The 15,577-nt window shown below is 35.1% G+C and overlaps 1 protein-coding gene across 2 annotated transcripts; it reads left to right on the forward strand.

The window, feature by feature from the left end:
• The first annotated feature begins 5,843 nt into the window (after positions 1 to 5,843).
• Positions 5,844 to 14,784, forward strand: cwc25 (CWC25 spliceosome associated protein homolog). 2 transcript variants are annotated; one of them, XM_022678626.2, is made up of 9 exons: positions 5,844 to 5,997; positions 7,314 to 7,486; positions 8,557 to 8,793; positions 9,561 to 9,630; positions 9,734 to 9,879; positions 10,404 to 10,473; positions 11,247 to 11,449; positions 12,766 to 12,930; positions 14,263 to 14,784. In XM_022678626.2, exons 1-9 carry the CDS (start codon positions 5,980 to 5,982, stop codon positions 14,375 to 14,377), a joined length of 1,197 nt encoding a protein of 398 aa, XP_022534347.1. In that variant the 5' UTR covers positions 5,844 to 5,979; the 3' UTR covers positions 14,378 to 14,784. The 2 variants fall into 2 exon arrangements, with proteins under 2 accessions (XP_022534347.1, XP_022534348.1); XM_022678627.2 differs by having other exon boundaries at positions 10,407 to 10,473.
• The last annotated feature ends 793 nt before the right edge of the window (positions 14,785 to 15,577 follow it).

Genomic DNA, 15,577 nt, shown 5'->3' on the forward strand with positions numbered 1-15,577 from the left:
ACTCACCTCAAATTTGAAAATGCTAAAAAAAAAATGGGAGTGGTTTGGGAGGAGCACTGGATGATGTATGGGTTTATGGGGTGTGTATTGTTTATTCTTGGAATGTTCCAGCATTAAACATATTCCTTTTTAAGTAATTTAATCTACAGTATTTGTAGTGTCTTCAAAGGCAGATATTTTTTTTTATATATACCAGATATTTAGACTTTAGACATTTAAAAGGATATCACTCTCTAAGCTAAAACAGCATTTTTTGCAGTGATTTAGAGCAAAACTGTAATAAATAGGTATCAATCAAAAACCAGGGAGCGTTCAGCAAGCTGTCCATGATTTCCAGAAGTAATTTTTGCAGCCAGGTTTGCGCTTTTTCTCATCAGATTTTGTGTCAAAACTGTTGAACTCGTCCAGGTTCTCCTCTTCACGCTTCGTGATGTCCGTCTCGTCTACTGAACGCTCTCCGAAGGGGGCGGAGTTCTCCGGTTTGCTTTGCCTTGAGTTCATGAACCACCGGACGACATAATCTGGAAAACTGTAGTCACCAGGAGCCTGAAAATACAACAGATCTTTAGATTAATACTATATTTATCCAAAATGTTTTATAGTTTACAGACAGTTTTGAACATCTCTGCTGGATTGTCTCAGTCAGTTTTATGAGGTAGAGTCACCTGGAATTCAGGCTTTCAGTTAACAGCTGTGCTGAACTCATCAAGAGTTAATTACTTGAGTTTCTTGTCTCTTAATAAAGTGTTTGAGAGCATCAGTTAAAGTAAAGTAGTGAAGAGGTAGAGTTACAGGTATACAGTGAATAGTGAATATTTGAGTAATGTTCTAATACACTGCAAAAAAACTAAATCTTAGCAAGAAATTTTCTAAATTTAAGGCAATAAATCTTATTTTCTTCTCTGATAAGACTTTTTGTCTTACTAAGCATTGTGTAAGTCTTATAATTTGTACCTTATTTTAAGTAGTTTGAACTCAATCAAGTTATTCTGATTCTTGTGTCCAAAAACAGTGACTTTTTTGCTTGATTTAGGTGTTACTTTACTCATTTTAAAACTTTGCCATTGCATTTTGTGAGAAATCTTACTAAGAAATTTTGCTTACCCCATTGGCAGATTTTTTTGCCTAATATACATATATTTGTCTTAATTTGCATATATTTTGTCTAGTTTTTGTCAATGGATTTTTTGCAGTGTACATATTATGAGAAGCAAGAACTACTAGAAAAATGGTGGAACTGGCACTCATCAGGACCGCCCCAGGAAAGGAAGATGCACAGGATCAGTTCATCAGCGTTACCATATTCATATTATGGCAATAACTAATCAAGATCGATCAATCCAAAAAGAAGAATTTCAAGAAGTTTGAAAGTAGTGGGTGAGTATGCTGTACTACACAAATAAGAGTCCTTGGGCAAGACTCCTAACATTACCCAGCTAAACCCATCCAAAACCAGCTAAACCCATCCCAAACCAGCTAAACCTATCCAAAACCAGCTAAACCCATCCCAAACCAGCTAAACCCATCACCAAACCAGCTAAACCCATCTAAAACCAGCTAAACCCATTCCAAACCAGCTAAACCCATCTAAAACCAGCTAAACCCATCCCAAACCAGCTAAACCCATCTAAAACCAGCTAAACCCATTCCAAACCAGCTAAACCCATCTAAAACCAGCTAAATCCATCCCAAACCAGCTAAACCCATCCCAAACCAGCTAAACCCATCTAAAACCAGCTAAACCCATTCCAAACCAGCTAAACCCATCCCAAACCAGCTAAACCCATCTAAAACCAGCTAAACCCATTCCAAACCAGCTAAACCCATCTTAAACCAGCTAAACCCATCCCAAACCAGCTAAACCCATCTAAAAATAGCTAAACCCATTCCAAACCAGCTAAACCCATCTAAAACCAGCTAAATCCATCCCAAACCAGCTAAACCCATGCCAAACCAGCTAAACCCATTCAAAACCAGCTACCAACAAAGACTGGTCTTTAACTACATGTTTTAACTAAGTTCTTAAAGCTGTAAATTTCCATCTCAAAGTCTCACCTGCTCTCTGTTGAAAGTGATGGGTGCTGTATCCGGTTCTGGTCTCAGTGGAAGTCTGGAAGTTTCTCCCAGTCTGAATTCTGCAGACAGTGCCAGGCAGACGAGTGTGAAGGCGCAGGAGAACAGCATTATTCTTACAGTATTGTGAAGTTCTGTATCTCTACAGCGCCTGATTGAAGAAACGGCTGAGTACTGGTCAGTTCGGGGGCTCTTTTAAGCGTACGTAGACGTCATACGGAAACCCGGCTCCTCATCATCCAGGAATTCCATTTTTCCATTGAGAACTGAGTTTGTCCTTCTAATTTACAAGCCCTGAGTCATGTGACATCATTCAATGATGAGTAGAAGAGTACACACAGACCAGGTACACTCTGTTTTACGTCATTTTTAGTTTTTTTTTTAGATGTTTATTAGGTCAATTATTGTTAATAATTAAGGGAAAACACTCTTACTCAGAAAATGGGAGGAGCTTGCTAAGAAGATTAGCTTGCTAATATGTGCAATATCTCAATACGGAAGAACATCCCATTTAATACATTGTTAAACATTGTTGTTTCATTCTAAAAAATACGGACAACATTTCTCCCGAATTCCAAATACAAATATTGTCATTTAGAGCATTTATTTACAGAAAATGAGAAATGGCTAAAATAACAAAAACAAAATGCAGAGCTTTCAGACCTCAAATAATACAAAGAAAAAACAAGTTCATATTCATAAAGTTTTAAGAGTTCACAAATCAATATTTGGTGGAATAACCCTGGTGGTTTTTAATCACAGTTTTTTTTTCATGCATCTTGGCATCAAGTTCTCCTCCACCAGTCTTACACACTGCTTTTGGATAACTTTATGCTGCTTTATTCCTGGTGCAAAAATTCAAGCAGTTCAGTTCATTTTGGTTTGATGGTTTGTGATCATCCATCTTCCTCTTTATTATATTCCAGAGGTTTTTAATTTGGTAAAATCAAAGAAACTCATCATTTTTAAGTTGTCTCAGTTTTTTTCATTATTTGAAAATGCTCTGCATTGTAGACTAATACTAAAGTCATCCAAACTATGAAGAAAGCTAATCTACATTATCTCAGTCAGTTTTATGAGGTAGAGTCACCTGGAATTCAGGCTTTCAGTTAACAGCTGTGCTGAACTCATCAAGAGTTAATTACTTGAATTTCTTGTCTCTTAATAAAGTGTTTGAGAGCATCAGTTAAAGTAAAGTAGTGAAGAGGTAGAGTTACAGGTATACAGTGAATAGTGAATATTTGAGTAATGTTCTAATTCAGATTGTGAGAAGCAACAACTACTCAACTAAATAGAAAAAAGATATTGGTCATGAAAAATTATTTTAAGACAAAATGAAAGTCAATCAATCCAAAAAGAAGAATTTCAAGAACTTTAAAAGTATCCTCAAGTGTAGTCAACGCAAAGATCATCAAAAACGTTATAATGATGAAACTGGCACTCATCAGGACCGCCTCTGGAAAGGAATAGCAAGAGTTCCCTCTATTGCACAGGATAAGTTAATCAGAGTTACCAGCCTCTAAAACCACTTATATTATAAATATTTGCGTTTGCCAATAAAAAAGCATCTGTTGTCACAATGCGTAATGCCAGGCAGGTGTGGGCTATAGGGGTTATAAAGCCCTCCAATATTGATGGTGCAACCAAATCCTCACTGCAATGTTGAAGAAACATCTAGTATCTGGACAGTAGAGACAGTAACCCCAAAAAAAGCAGGATAAACTCTGACTGCCAAGATGCATGAAAACTGTGATTAAAAACCAGGGTTATTCCACCAAATATTGATTTCTGAACTTTCAAAACTGTATGAATATGAACTTGTTTTCTTTGCATTATTTGAGGTCTGAAAGCTCTGAATCTTTTTTGTTATTAAATAAATGCTCTAAATTACAATATTTTTATGTGGAATTTGGGAGAAATGTCTGTAGTTTATAGAATAAAACAACAATGTTCATTTTACTCAAAAATAAACCTAAAAATAGCAAAATCAGAGAAACTGATTCAGAAAATGAAGTGATCTCTTAATATTTTCCAGAGCTGTTTGTTCCATACATGCCTGGACAACACACAACACACACACACACACACACACACACACACACACACACACACACACAGAGGACGAGTGTATAAATCACGTCACATTTCCATTAAGCCCCTCAGTAAATTACTCTCATTGATGTGTTCCTAAGGTGACCTTTTATTTCAGCACAATAAACTCAGTGCTAATGTTTACAGCATGCAGGGAAATGTACTACCCCTCCAAGCACAGTGACATCATGCATGTCCCTATGCTCACGTTACGTTTTAGCAGTGATGGGTGATAATCAGACCAGAATGCGAAGACTTTAGTCTCTTCCATTGTCAAATTAGGTCAGTCAATATGAGACTTTTCAAGAACAGTGTAGTAACTGCAAACACCATCAAAAATGTTATAATGATAAAACTGGCACTCATCAGGTCCGCCCCACGAAAGGAAGAGCAGGATACTTTTGGCAATACAGGATATTCTGAATGCAAAAGTATGAAGTAATAGTTTTTTTTTTTCCTTTACAGCCAGTTGGGAGAGATACTGCACAACTCTTCAGTTAAAGCAGAAGAAATTACTCGATCTAGTCAGTGTTGAATCAATTCAGTTCCTCTGCACATTCCTGCTTCACTATTAGTTTCCTGTTGAATGTAAATAAATATATAATAAAATAAATAGAGTAAATCAGAATTATAGCTTGTTTCAATGTATCAGTTAGCAAGCAATATATAAGGTATTAATATGCGTCCTTTTTTAGGATTTTATTTATTTTATTTACGTTAATAACTTTTTTGTGCAGCAAGAAAAAATAATAGTTTTTAGAAGGTTTGTTTTTGAGTTAAACATGTTTAAGGTATTCAGACAAAAGAATAAATAAATAAATAAGATAGAAAGATTGCAAAAAAAAAAAATAAATGTTCACATTGTCCAGGATATTCAGTGAACATTATTTCATTTTAGTATTAGTTTCAGAAGGGTTTTTTTGGGATTAAAAATGTTTAAGGCATTCAGAAAAAAATAATAAATAACTTACTGACTAAAAAATAAATAGAAAGATTGCAAAAAAATTTATGGTTTTCAGTGAACATTAGTTCACTTTAATGTTAATTTCAGAAGGTTTGTTTTGGGATTAAAAATGTTTTGTACGGTATTTAGACAAAATAATAATAAGAAATTTATTTAAAAAAAAAGAATAATAAAAAATAATAATAATAGAAAGAATGCAACAAATGTTAAATATTGTTAACATTGTTCACCGTATTTAGTGAACATTAGTTCACTATAGTTTTAGTTTTAGAAGGTTTGTTTTTGGATTAAAAATATTTTTAAGCTATTTAGATAAAATAAAAATAGCAAAAATATATTTACATTTACATTTAAAACAATAAAAATAACACATATTATTATTATTATTATTATTATTATTATTATTATTATTATTATTATTATTATTATTATTATTATTATTATTGTAGAATTCGTTTGAGAAGGTTTGTTTTTTGATTAAATATATTTTTCAGATATTCAGACAAAATAACAATAAAATAGAATAATAGTTTAAAAAAGTACAGTTATTGTTCACGTTATTGGCGGTATTCAGTGAACACAGAACTGCATGGATAATTAATATAATGGAGAATTATACAGTATATAAAAGTATATTTATATGAACAATTCGCTAAATAAATCAGGCAGATGTAACGGATACCCACAGGGGTCCTGAGGGCGCAGGATGTGGCGATGTACGCTCGCGCTGACTTCCACAACAAAGATGGCGGCGGTGTGAAGGAAACAGACGAGAATAAATCCCCGTTTTGAGCCGAAATTAAGCGATTTAAACGCATTTAATCGCTTTTTACTGAACTGTATCCGTCAGTATGGGAGGAGGAGATCTGGTTAGTGTGATTTCTGAGGGTTTAAGTCTCTAATGTCTTGTAAAAATCTGTAATTTAGCCGTTGTATCTGTTTAAACACGGTAAGGTTGGATTTATTAATATTTACTCTGTTGATAAGCTGTAAAATGTCTCAATACTACCTTAAAATTAATGCCTTTTATTCATTTTTCCTCTATAAAGCCATTATCGCTTTATGTTTGAGTAAAATGAACATTGTTGTTTTATTCTTTAAACTACAGAAAACATTTCTCCCAAATTCTAAATAAAAATATTTAAGTCATTTAGATCATTTATATACAGAAAATGAGAAATGGCTAAAATTACCCTAAGACGCTTTCAGAGATCAAATAATGCAAAGAAAATAAGATTATATTCACTTAGAAACAACAATACTAGTCTTGATTAATGTCAGTTTTATCATTATAACTTTGCGGACACGTTTCTTTAAATATATTTTTTAAACATTAAAAAAAAATAATTAATGCTCATCTGATTTTGTACTCGTCTTTTATATTAAAAAAAAAAGATTATACATGTAGTTGTTGTCTTCCACCTAAATAAATATATAAATATAGAAACATCAATACCAATCCTGATAAGTGCCAGTTTCACCATTGTAATGACGCAGAAACGTTCTGGGCGGGTCACAGACAGCTTGTAAAAAATAAATAAATTAAAAAAGAAAAGAAAAATATTTAATGCTCATCTGATATGTGTTTGTCTTTTATATTGGCGAAAAAAAAGATTGTAGATGTAGTTTTTGTGTTCCTCCTCAGTTTATTTAAATCTGTTGATATTTAGTCTGTTAAAGGTATGGATGTTTAGATGTAACTGAAATTATACCTTAAAATAAATACCTTGTATTAATTTTACCCATATACTGATTAAAAAAAAAAACTAGAGCACTTCAAAATGATTATTTTTTCTGATTTTGCTATCTATAGGTTTATGTTTAAGTAAAATAAAATTGTTGTCTTATTCTATAAACTACGGACAACAATTTCAAATAAAAATGTTGTCATTTGGAGCATTTATTTACAGAAAATGAGAAATTGTCAAAATAATAAAAAATAGGCTTTCAGACCTTGAATAATTCACTGAAAACAAGTTCATATTCATTTAGAAACAGCATCTGATTTTTTGTTTTGTTCTAAAGCATATAAATATCCAGTATATATTTCTCCAACCTGCTGTCTCAGAAGATCTAGCTGAATTTTATGATATCAAATTGAATGTATCTAGTTTATTTAGTTCTTGCACCCTGTATCATATCATATGCCTAAAGTTTGAAGGATTTATCTTTTTTTATTTCTCAGAATCTGAAGAAGAGCTGGCACCCGCAGACTCTGAAGAACATCGAGCGGGTGTGGAAAGCCGAGCAAAAGCATGAAGCTGAACGGAAGAAGATCGAGGAGCTGCAGAAGGAGCTGAAGGAGGAACGAGCTCGAGAAGAAATCACCAGATTCGCTCAGGAGACCGGCGCTCTAAAGTGAGTTAATTAGTAGGTTTTTTAAATCTTTCTTTGTTAGTGGTGCCATTTATAGTTCATATAACATAAGTTCATGTGATTATTAATTATTAATAATGTATTAAAATTAGAATATCATTTAAAAGTTACTTAATTTCAGTAGTTCAGTTAAAAATGTGAAAACTCATATATTATATAGATGTATTAAACACACAGAGTGATCTATTTTAAGTTTTTATTTCTTTTATTGTTGATTATGAAGCTTACTGCCAATGAAAACCCAAAAATCAGTCTCTCAGAATATTTGAATATTATATAAGACCAATTGGTACTTTTGGCAGTGTGGGCAGTGTGAAGCCAAGTCCTGCTGGAAAATGAAATCTGCATCTTCATAAAAGTTGTCAGTAGCAGAGGGAAGCTGTAAGATATGAAGTGCTGTAAGATTTTGTGGGAAAACAAAACTGCACTGACTTTAGACTTGATAATAAAACACAGTGGACCAACACCAGCAGATGACAGACATGTCTCTCCAAACCATCACTGATCATCAGTAAATGTTACATTTCATTTAAAGTAAATCAAGGATCAGAGTCTGGAGGAAGAGTGGAGAGACACACAGTCCAAACTGCTCGATTTTGGTTTTGATTTGGATAGTTTTTTTTTCCCTTAATAAATGAAATCATCATTTTAAAAGTGCTTTTTATATTTATTTAGGTTATCTTTGCCTGATATCAAAGTTTATTTGATAATCTGAAAAATATCTGTATGACAAAACTGCAAAAACAAAAGAAATCTGTAAGGGGCAAATACTTTTTTCACGCCACTGTATATATGTTCAGTATCATTTCATATATATGCAAAAATATCGCCTTCATACAGTTTCAGGAGTGTATTCTTGAAATTATTAATTTTTTTAAATCTATGTTTTCTCATAGCAATCAAAAATATTGTTATCACAAAAATACCCCCCGAAAAATTGTGATATTGTTTTAGGACCATATCGCCCAGCCCTACTCTGTTCCAGTTTTCACAGTGAAGGGTGATTAAACTATTCCAAAAATTAAACTGTACTTTGTCAATATTGATTTCAGGAAGAAGGATGAGCGTCTGGACTGGATGTATCAGGGCCCGGCGGGACAGATCTCTCGTGAGGAGTACCTGCTGGGGCGTCCTGTCGATAAGCAGATCCTGCAGCAGTACGAGGAGCCCGAGAGCGGCCCCTCCAGCGAGACCGGCCTCCTGCCCGGCTCCATATTCAACCCCACCACTGCCGCCTCCAACCTGGACATGGCTGCTAAGATCAGGGAGGATCCGCTCTTCGAGATCCGGTGAGTTCCTGCCTCTTTTACAGCTTTATGTAATTTAATTTACATTTAATTTCAGGCTGGTGTCTCTGATGAATTTATCCTGTATAACAGAGGTTTATCTTGCTCTTCCTTTCATGGGGCAGTCCTGATGAGTGCCAGTTCTATCATTCTAACGTTTTTGATGGTATTTGTGTTGTCTGCGCTTGAGGACACTTTCTAAGTTCTCGAAATTCTTCTTTTCAGATTGACTGACCTTTATTTTTTCTTAGTCATTTTTTTCTTTACTTAGTTGAGTAGTTGTTGCTTCTCATAATCTGAATTAGAACATTACTCAAATATTCACTATTCACTGTATACCTGTAACTCTACCTCTTCACTACTTTACTTTAACTGATGCTCTCAAACACTTTATTAAGAGACAAGAAATTCAAGTAATTAACTCTTGATGAGTTCAGCACAGCTGTTAACTGAAAGCCTGAATTCCAGGTGACTCTACCTCATAAAACTGACTCAGAAAATCCAGCAGTGATGTGCAAAACCAAAAAAAAGCTCTTGAAATTCTTCTTTTTTCTAAACTTTTTTTTTTAAAGACTCTACCTAATAAAGTGTCTCTATCTAAACTAGATAGACAGACAGACAGACAGACAGATACTTTTTCCATAGTTTGGATGACATTAGTATTAATCTACAATGCAGAACATTTTAAAATAATGAAAAAATATATATATTATTTATTGCACAAAAATCTTTATTCTGTGTATAATAAAGCCTCTTTCTTCCTTTTTCAGTAAACGAGAGGAGGACAAAAAGAGAAGCGTTCTCACAAACCCTGTGAAAATGAAGGAAATTCAGAAAATGGTGAGCTTGCACATTTTTATCTTTCAGCATTAATACTAATATATAAACGAATAATATATTAATACTAAAAGTATAATGAACTCTCATTCGTCTTCTTCCACAGCTGCGTCAGAATCTGGAGAAGGAAAAGGACAAGAAGAAGAAGAGGAAGAAGGACAAGAAGGAGAAGAGGGAGGAGAAGGAAAGGAGGAAAGAGAAGAAGCACAAAAGGAGGAGTTCCAGCTCCGATGAGGAAGATCGGAAGCATAGGTAAATGTTAACACTGAACTATAATTTAGTTTTTAGTTTTTATTGTAGATTTTCATATTTGTAGGTATGTGTTTGAGTAAAATGAACATTCTTGTTTTATTCTATAAAAATGAGAAATGGCTGAAATAAAAAAAAGGTGCAGAGCTTTTAGACCTCAAATAATGGAGAGAAAACAAGTTTATATTCATAAAGTTCAGAGATAATCAATATTTGGTGGAATAACCCTGATTTTTAATCACAATTTTTAATTATGCATCTTGGCATCATGTTCTCCTCCACCAGTCTTACACACTGCTTTTGGATAACTTTATGCTGCTTTACTCCTGGTGCAAAAATTCAAGCAGTTCAGTTTGGTGGTTTGTTGGCTTGTGATCATCCATCTTCCTCTTGATTATATTCCAGAGGATTTCAATTTGGTAAAATCAAAGAAACTCATCATTTTTAAGTGGTCTCTTATTTTGTATAATATATTCAGCCTGTTTAATCTAAATCTGAAGCTTATTGAAACTTTTTTTTTTTGTCAGCAGGTCGAAGGAAGAGAATGGAGTTTCCAGCAATTCTCATTCACACCACAAACCCGGATATGGACTCCAGGTACGTCTTTCCATCAAGTCTTCTTCATTTTTTAAATGAATGTGCAGTTACATGTGGAAACTTCACACTAGACCTCGAGCAGTTTGGACTGTGTGTCTCTCCACTCTTCCTCCAGACTCTGATCCCTTGATTTACAAATGAAATGTAAAATGTACTGATGATCAGTGATGGTTTGGAGAGTCATGTCTGTCATCTGCTGGTGTTGATCCACTTCCCACAAAATCTTACAGCACTTCATATCTTACAGCTTCCCTCTGCTACTGACAACTTTTATGTAGTTGTGGATTTCATTTTCCAGCAGGACTTGGCACACTGCCCACACTGCCAAAAGTACCAATTGCTCTTATACTGTATAATATTCGAATTGTCTGAGACACTGATTTTTGGGTTTTCATTGGCTGTAAGTCGTCATCATCAACAATAAAAGAAAAAAACGCTTAAAATAGATCACTCTGTGTTTAATACATTTATGTAATATATGAGTTTCACATTTTTAACTGAATTACTGAAATAAAGCAACTTTTCAATTATATTTAAATTTTTTGAGATGCACTAGTAAATGCTTTATGCTGATGTGTTGAGGAGTTTTTAAGCTAAAGCCGGTACTAAATAAATGGATAATTGTAACATTTTTATAGACAAATATTGTGATACTTTTCTAGTATCGGTATATCATTCAACACTAGTCCATATATTGTACTGTAAGTCAATAATGTAATTATTGTGACTCCACATATGTGTTTTAATGTATATTGATTTGTGTTTTAATGCAGTTACCAGCAAGCAAGTCCCATCATTCATCAGAATCCTCCCACTCTGATCACCGCAGAGACAGGAGTCGCTCTCCACTGCGTCACCGAGACGAGAGGAACCACCATTCATCTCATGATTCAGACAGGAAGTCTAAAGCTAAAGCCCCCAGCCCCCCCAGACACAGAGAGCGCTACCATAGACCCCAGACCACTAACTACAGCAAGTACGTTTTACCAGTTCCTACTAAACGTGATTCATACACAAGATACTTTTGGCTTTAATACAGTGTATATGTAATTTAGGACTGGTTTTAATAAAAAGCAAAAGGCCGTCATTTTTCTTTTTTTATTACCATATTTTATTGCTATAAGATGCTCTTATAATCCTTTAATTTTCCCGAAGATCATCAGTGTGACTTATAATCCGGTGCTCCTTAGTATGAATTCTATCAGTCAGTCAGGTATTAAGGAGCAGTAAAGTCACTCTGCTGAAGTACAGAGTTATACAGGAGTTTCAGTAAAGATTCTCCAGCACCAAGACTGGAGCAGTATTAGCATTAGCTGCTAACTGCTCTAAGAGCTAGCACTTTTGCCGTTCAAAGTAATATCGGCCTGTAGCCTGCTGCTAACCCCGGCTAGCACTGCTGGAACAGCATTAGCATTGGCCGCTAACCGCACTAAGCATTTGCTCTTTTTCTGTTCAGAGGTGAGTATTATTGGTCTATAGCCTGCTTCTAACCCTGGCTAGCACTGCTGGAGCAGCATTAGAATTAGCCACTAAATGTGCTGTTTTACCGTGTGAAAATAAGCTACGTGGGACAAACTGCTACCTAATGTCGCCCTGGCTTACCAGAACACTCAGGGTTCCTCAGTACAGCGCTATCAGGAGGCATTTAATAGCGCTAACAGCAGTTAGCCACTAATGCTAATGCTGCTGCACCCAGCCTTAGTGGAAATCTGGAAATCTAAGCTTACTGAAAAACGGAAATGCTTTACTCACCCAAATAAACAGTTTTCAGGAGAGAAATCTGTGTAGATCAACATCCAGCACTTGTTTTTTTTTTTTTTTTTTTTTTTTTTTTTTAATAAAAGCTTAGCTTTACTTGCTGAATTAGAAGGAAAACATGGCAACACCCATGTTCCTTACTAGTGTTGTTTAAGGTGTCTTATAATCTGGTGTGCCTTATAGATGAAAATAAACCAGAAAATAGACATTTATTGATAATGCACCTTATAATGCAAAAAAATCTTTATATGTTTTTTTTTTTAATTATAATCACCAAATTTGGCGCAATCAAAGAACTAATAATGTAGTTTTATGATCTGCTGTATGATCCAATCTGACTTGGTGAATCTGTATGGTTGCACTTTTTTTTTCTTGCTTTTCAGTACTGCGAAAAGTGTTTGCACAGTTTCTGCAGGAGCTGCATTGTTTAGTTTCTATTTATTTACCGGATTATCCCATTGTTTGTCAGTCATAAAGACCTAACAGCAAACATGGGCTGAATAAATAAATGTCTTTTTTTTTTTTGTCTGTCAGGCGTCTCTCGGCTGAAGAGCTGGAGAGGAAGAGGAAGGAGATGATGGGCTTCGCTCGTGACCGAGAGGAGGAAAGAGAGAGCAACGTGAAGAAATACAAACGACAGGACGAACAGGACAAAGCCCGGGATGATGCTAAACACAGCCAGCATGCCAGCTTCATACAGTGAGTATCAGTATAGAATCACACACTTCATAAAATAATACATACAAGTGTTTAAACTGCAGATGGATGTTTTTTTTTATTTGTTTATTAGGGAAATCTGTGCTGTAACTGAAAGGAGACTCTAGTTTAGATCCTGTTGTAGTGCTGGATGGTATACCAGTTCATTCATACCACTAGAGGCGCTGCGGAGCACCATATATAGAACAGCACTGCCGAGGAAGCAGATACAGCTCGCTAGCTAATGCTAGCTAGTTAGCATAACAAGCTAACACACTGGAGTAATGGTAGCTCAACTCTGTGGAGTCAAACGCTTGTCTCGTTCTGTCCTTCCTGGAGAGAAATGAGAACAGCTCTTTATCTGAGAAGCTCCTGCTGCTGTTCCTCACTGTATGAGAGAGTTTTTATTATATGAGAATAATAGAAAAACAACAGCAAACAGCAATTATTCACTCGGAGAAAAAGAGAAGAAAGTAATTGCGCAATCGATCCACAGCTCCTCTCGTCCCACAAATGGGCCCAGAATGGGCACAAGAGATAAAACTCTCTAAAACTCTGGATACGAGGTGCAAAAAAACTTCAAGAGCAGTAACTATAGACCTTTTTTTTTATTTTTTAGCTGCTAATAAAGTCAGATTTCTTCATATATTGTTCAATTTTGTGAGACAAAGATAACAAAAGTAAAGGTTTCTCCAGCACCGAGGCTGGAGCAGCATTAGCATTAGCATCAGCTGCTAATCATGCTAAGTGCTAGCTCTTGTGCCGTTCTGAGGTGAGTTATTGGGATGTAGCCTCCTACTACCCCCAGCTAGCACTGCTGGAACATTAGCATTAGCATTAGCTGCTAAATGTAATAGGCACTAGCTTTTTCGCTGTTCAGAGGTGAGTATTATCGGACTGTAGCCTGCTGATAACCCTGGCTAGCGCTAGCAGTTAACGGCTAATTCTAATACTCCAGCCTTAGTGCTGGAGAAATTTAGAAGGCTAAGCATACCTGTAAATAAAGGAAAGCGATTTACTCACCCAAATAAAATCCAGTTTTCAGGAGAGAAATCTGTGTAGTTTAACATCTAGCGCTTGATTGACTTTAAAAGAAAATGTTTATTTAGGAATTACTGTTCTATTTACATAGCTTTATTAGCTGAATTAGAAGGAAAACGTGGCGACACCCCTGTTCCTTACTAGTGTCGCATAAAGCACCTTATAATTCGAATGCGCCTATTAGTGCAAAAAATACAGTGTATAGAATTTCAACCACTGCAAATTTCAACCAACCCTAATGAGGAATCCACTGTATTTATTATCTTATTCTTTATTTTCTTTTTCTCCGCACAGCAACATGAAGCTGGAGAGTGCTGCCACCTCCACCGTGGAGGACCGAGTGAAACGAAACATTCACTCCATTCAGAGAACCTCTGCCTCCCTGGAGAAGAACTTCATGAGAAGATAAGGACCAAACCCATCCTTACCTGATAATGGCCTTGATGTTGGTCAGCAAATGCATTTTCACCAGCGTTGATGTTCTTGAACATTTTACCTTTTCTGTACAGTAATTTTACATTTTTAATTTTTCTCTATATTCAGTTACAGTAAAGCGTACCCTAAATAATGAACAGTTGTACAGTAAGAGTGTGTTTAGTCTATTTGATGGTAACCGTTTGGCTGTTAGATGTTTTTTTTTTTTTTTTTTTTTTTTTTGTCCTCAATTTAAATGCATATTCATCTCTGTGAATTTTGTACTTTTAAAGATATCAGGATATAAGAACACGTTTCATTTGTTAATAGAAATTCTATGCATTGTACTTAAAAAAAAAATGACATCACAAATATATATTATAAAACATGAAGATGCTTTAAGTGGTCTAGTGTGTAATTCCATAGAAGAACCTATTTTGATTATATATCACTGATACTGTAATCCAGTTCAAAATGTGAAACTCATATATTATATAGATGTATTAAACACAGAGTGATCTATTTTAAGAGTTTATTTCTTTTATTGTTGATGATTATGAAGCTTACAGCCAATGAAAACCCAAAAATCAGTGTCTCAGAAAATTTGAATATTATATAATAATAAGACCAATTGATACTTTTGGCAGTGTGGGCAGTGTGCCAAGTCCTGCTGGAAAATGAAATCCTCATCTCTATAAAAGTTGTCAGTAGCAGAGGGAAGCTGTAAGATATGAAGTGCTGTAAGATTTTGTGGGAAAACAAAACTGCACTGAGTTTAGACTTGATAATAAAACACAGTGGACCAACACCAGCAGATGACAGACATGACTCTCCAAACCATCACTGATTGGTGGAAACTTCACACTAGACCTCGAGCAGTTTGGACTGTGTGTCTCTCCACTCTTCCTCCAGAATCTGATCCCTTGATTTACTTTAAATGAAATGTAAAATGTACTGATGATCAGTGATGGTTTGGAGAGTCATGTCTGTCATCTGCTGGTGTTGATCCACTGTGTTTTATTATCAAGTCTAAAGTCAGTGCAGTTTTGTTTTCCCACAAAATCTTACAGCACTTCATATCTTACAGCTTCCCTCTGCTACTGACAACTTTTATGGAGATGCAGATTTCATTTTCCAGCAGGACTTGGCTTCACACTGCCCACACTGTTAAAAGTACCAATTGGTCTTATTAATT

The sequence above is a fragment of the Astyanax mexicanus genome, chromosome 4 (genome assembly GCF_023375975.1).
Source record: "Astyanax mexicanus isolate ESR-SI-001 chromosome 4, AstMex3_surface, whole genome shotgun sequence".
NCBI classification, from domain to species: domain Eukaryota; kingdom Metazoa; phylum Chordata; class Actinopteri; order Characiformes; family Acestrorhamphidae; genus Astyanax; species Astyanax mexicanus.

What these genes read in the sequence shown, in the direction of transcription:
- cwc25 (XM_022678626.2), top strand. An exon ending in GATCCGCTCTTCGAGATCCG is followed by an intron (nt 8,794 to 9,560) that starts GTGAGTTCCTGC and finishes TTCCTTTTTCAG; the next exon opens with TAAACGAGAGGAGGACAAAA. An exon ending in TGAAGGAAATTCAGAAAATG is followed by an intron (nt 9,631 to 9,733) that starts GTGAGCTTGCAC and finishes CTTCTTCCACAG; the next exon opens with CTGCGTCAGAATCTGGAGAA.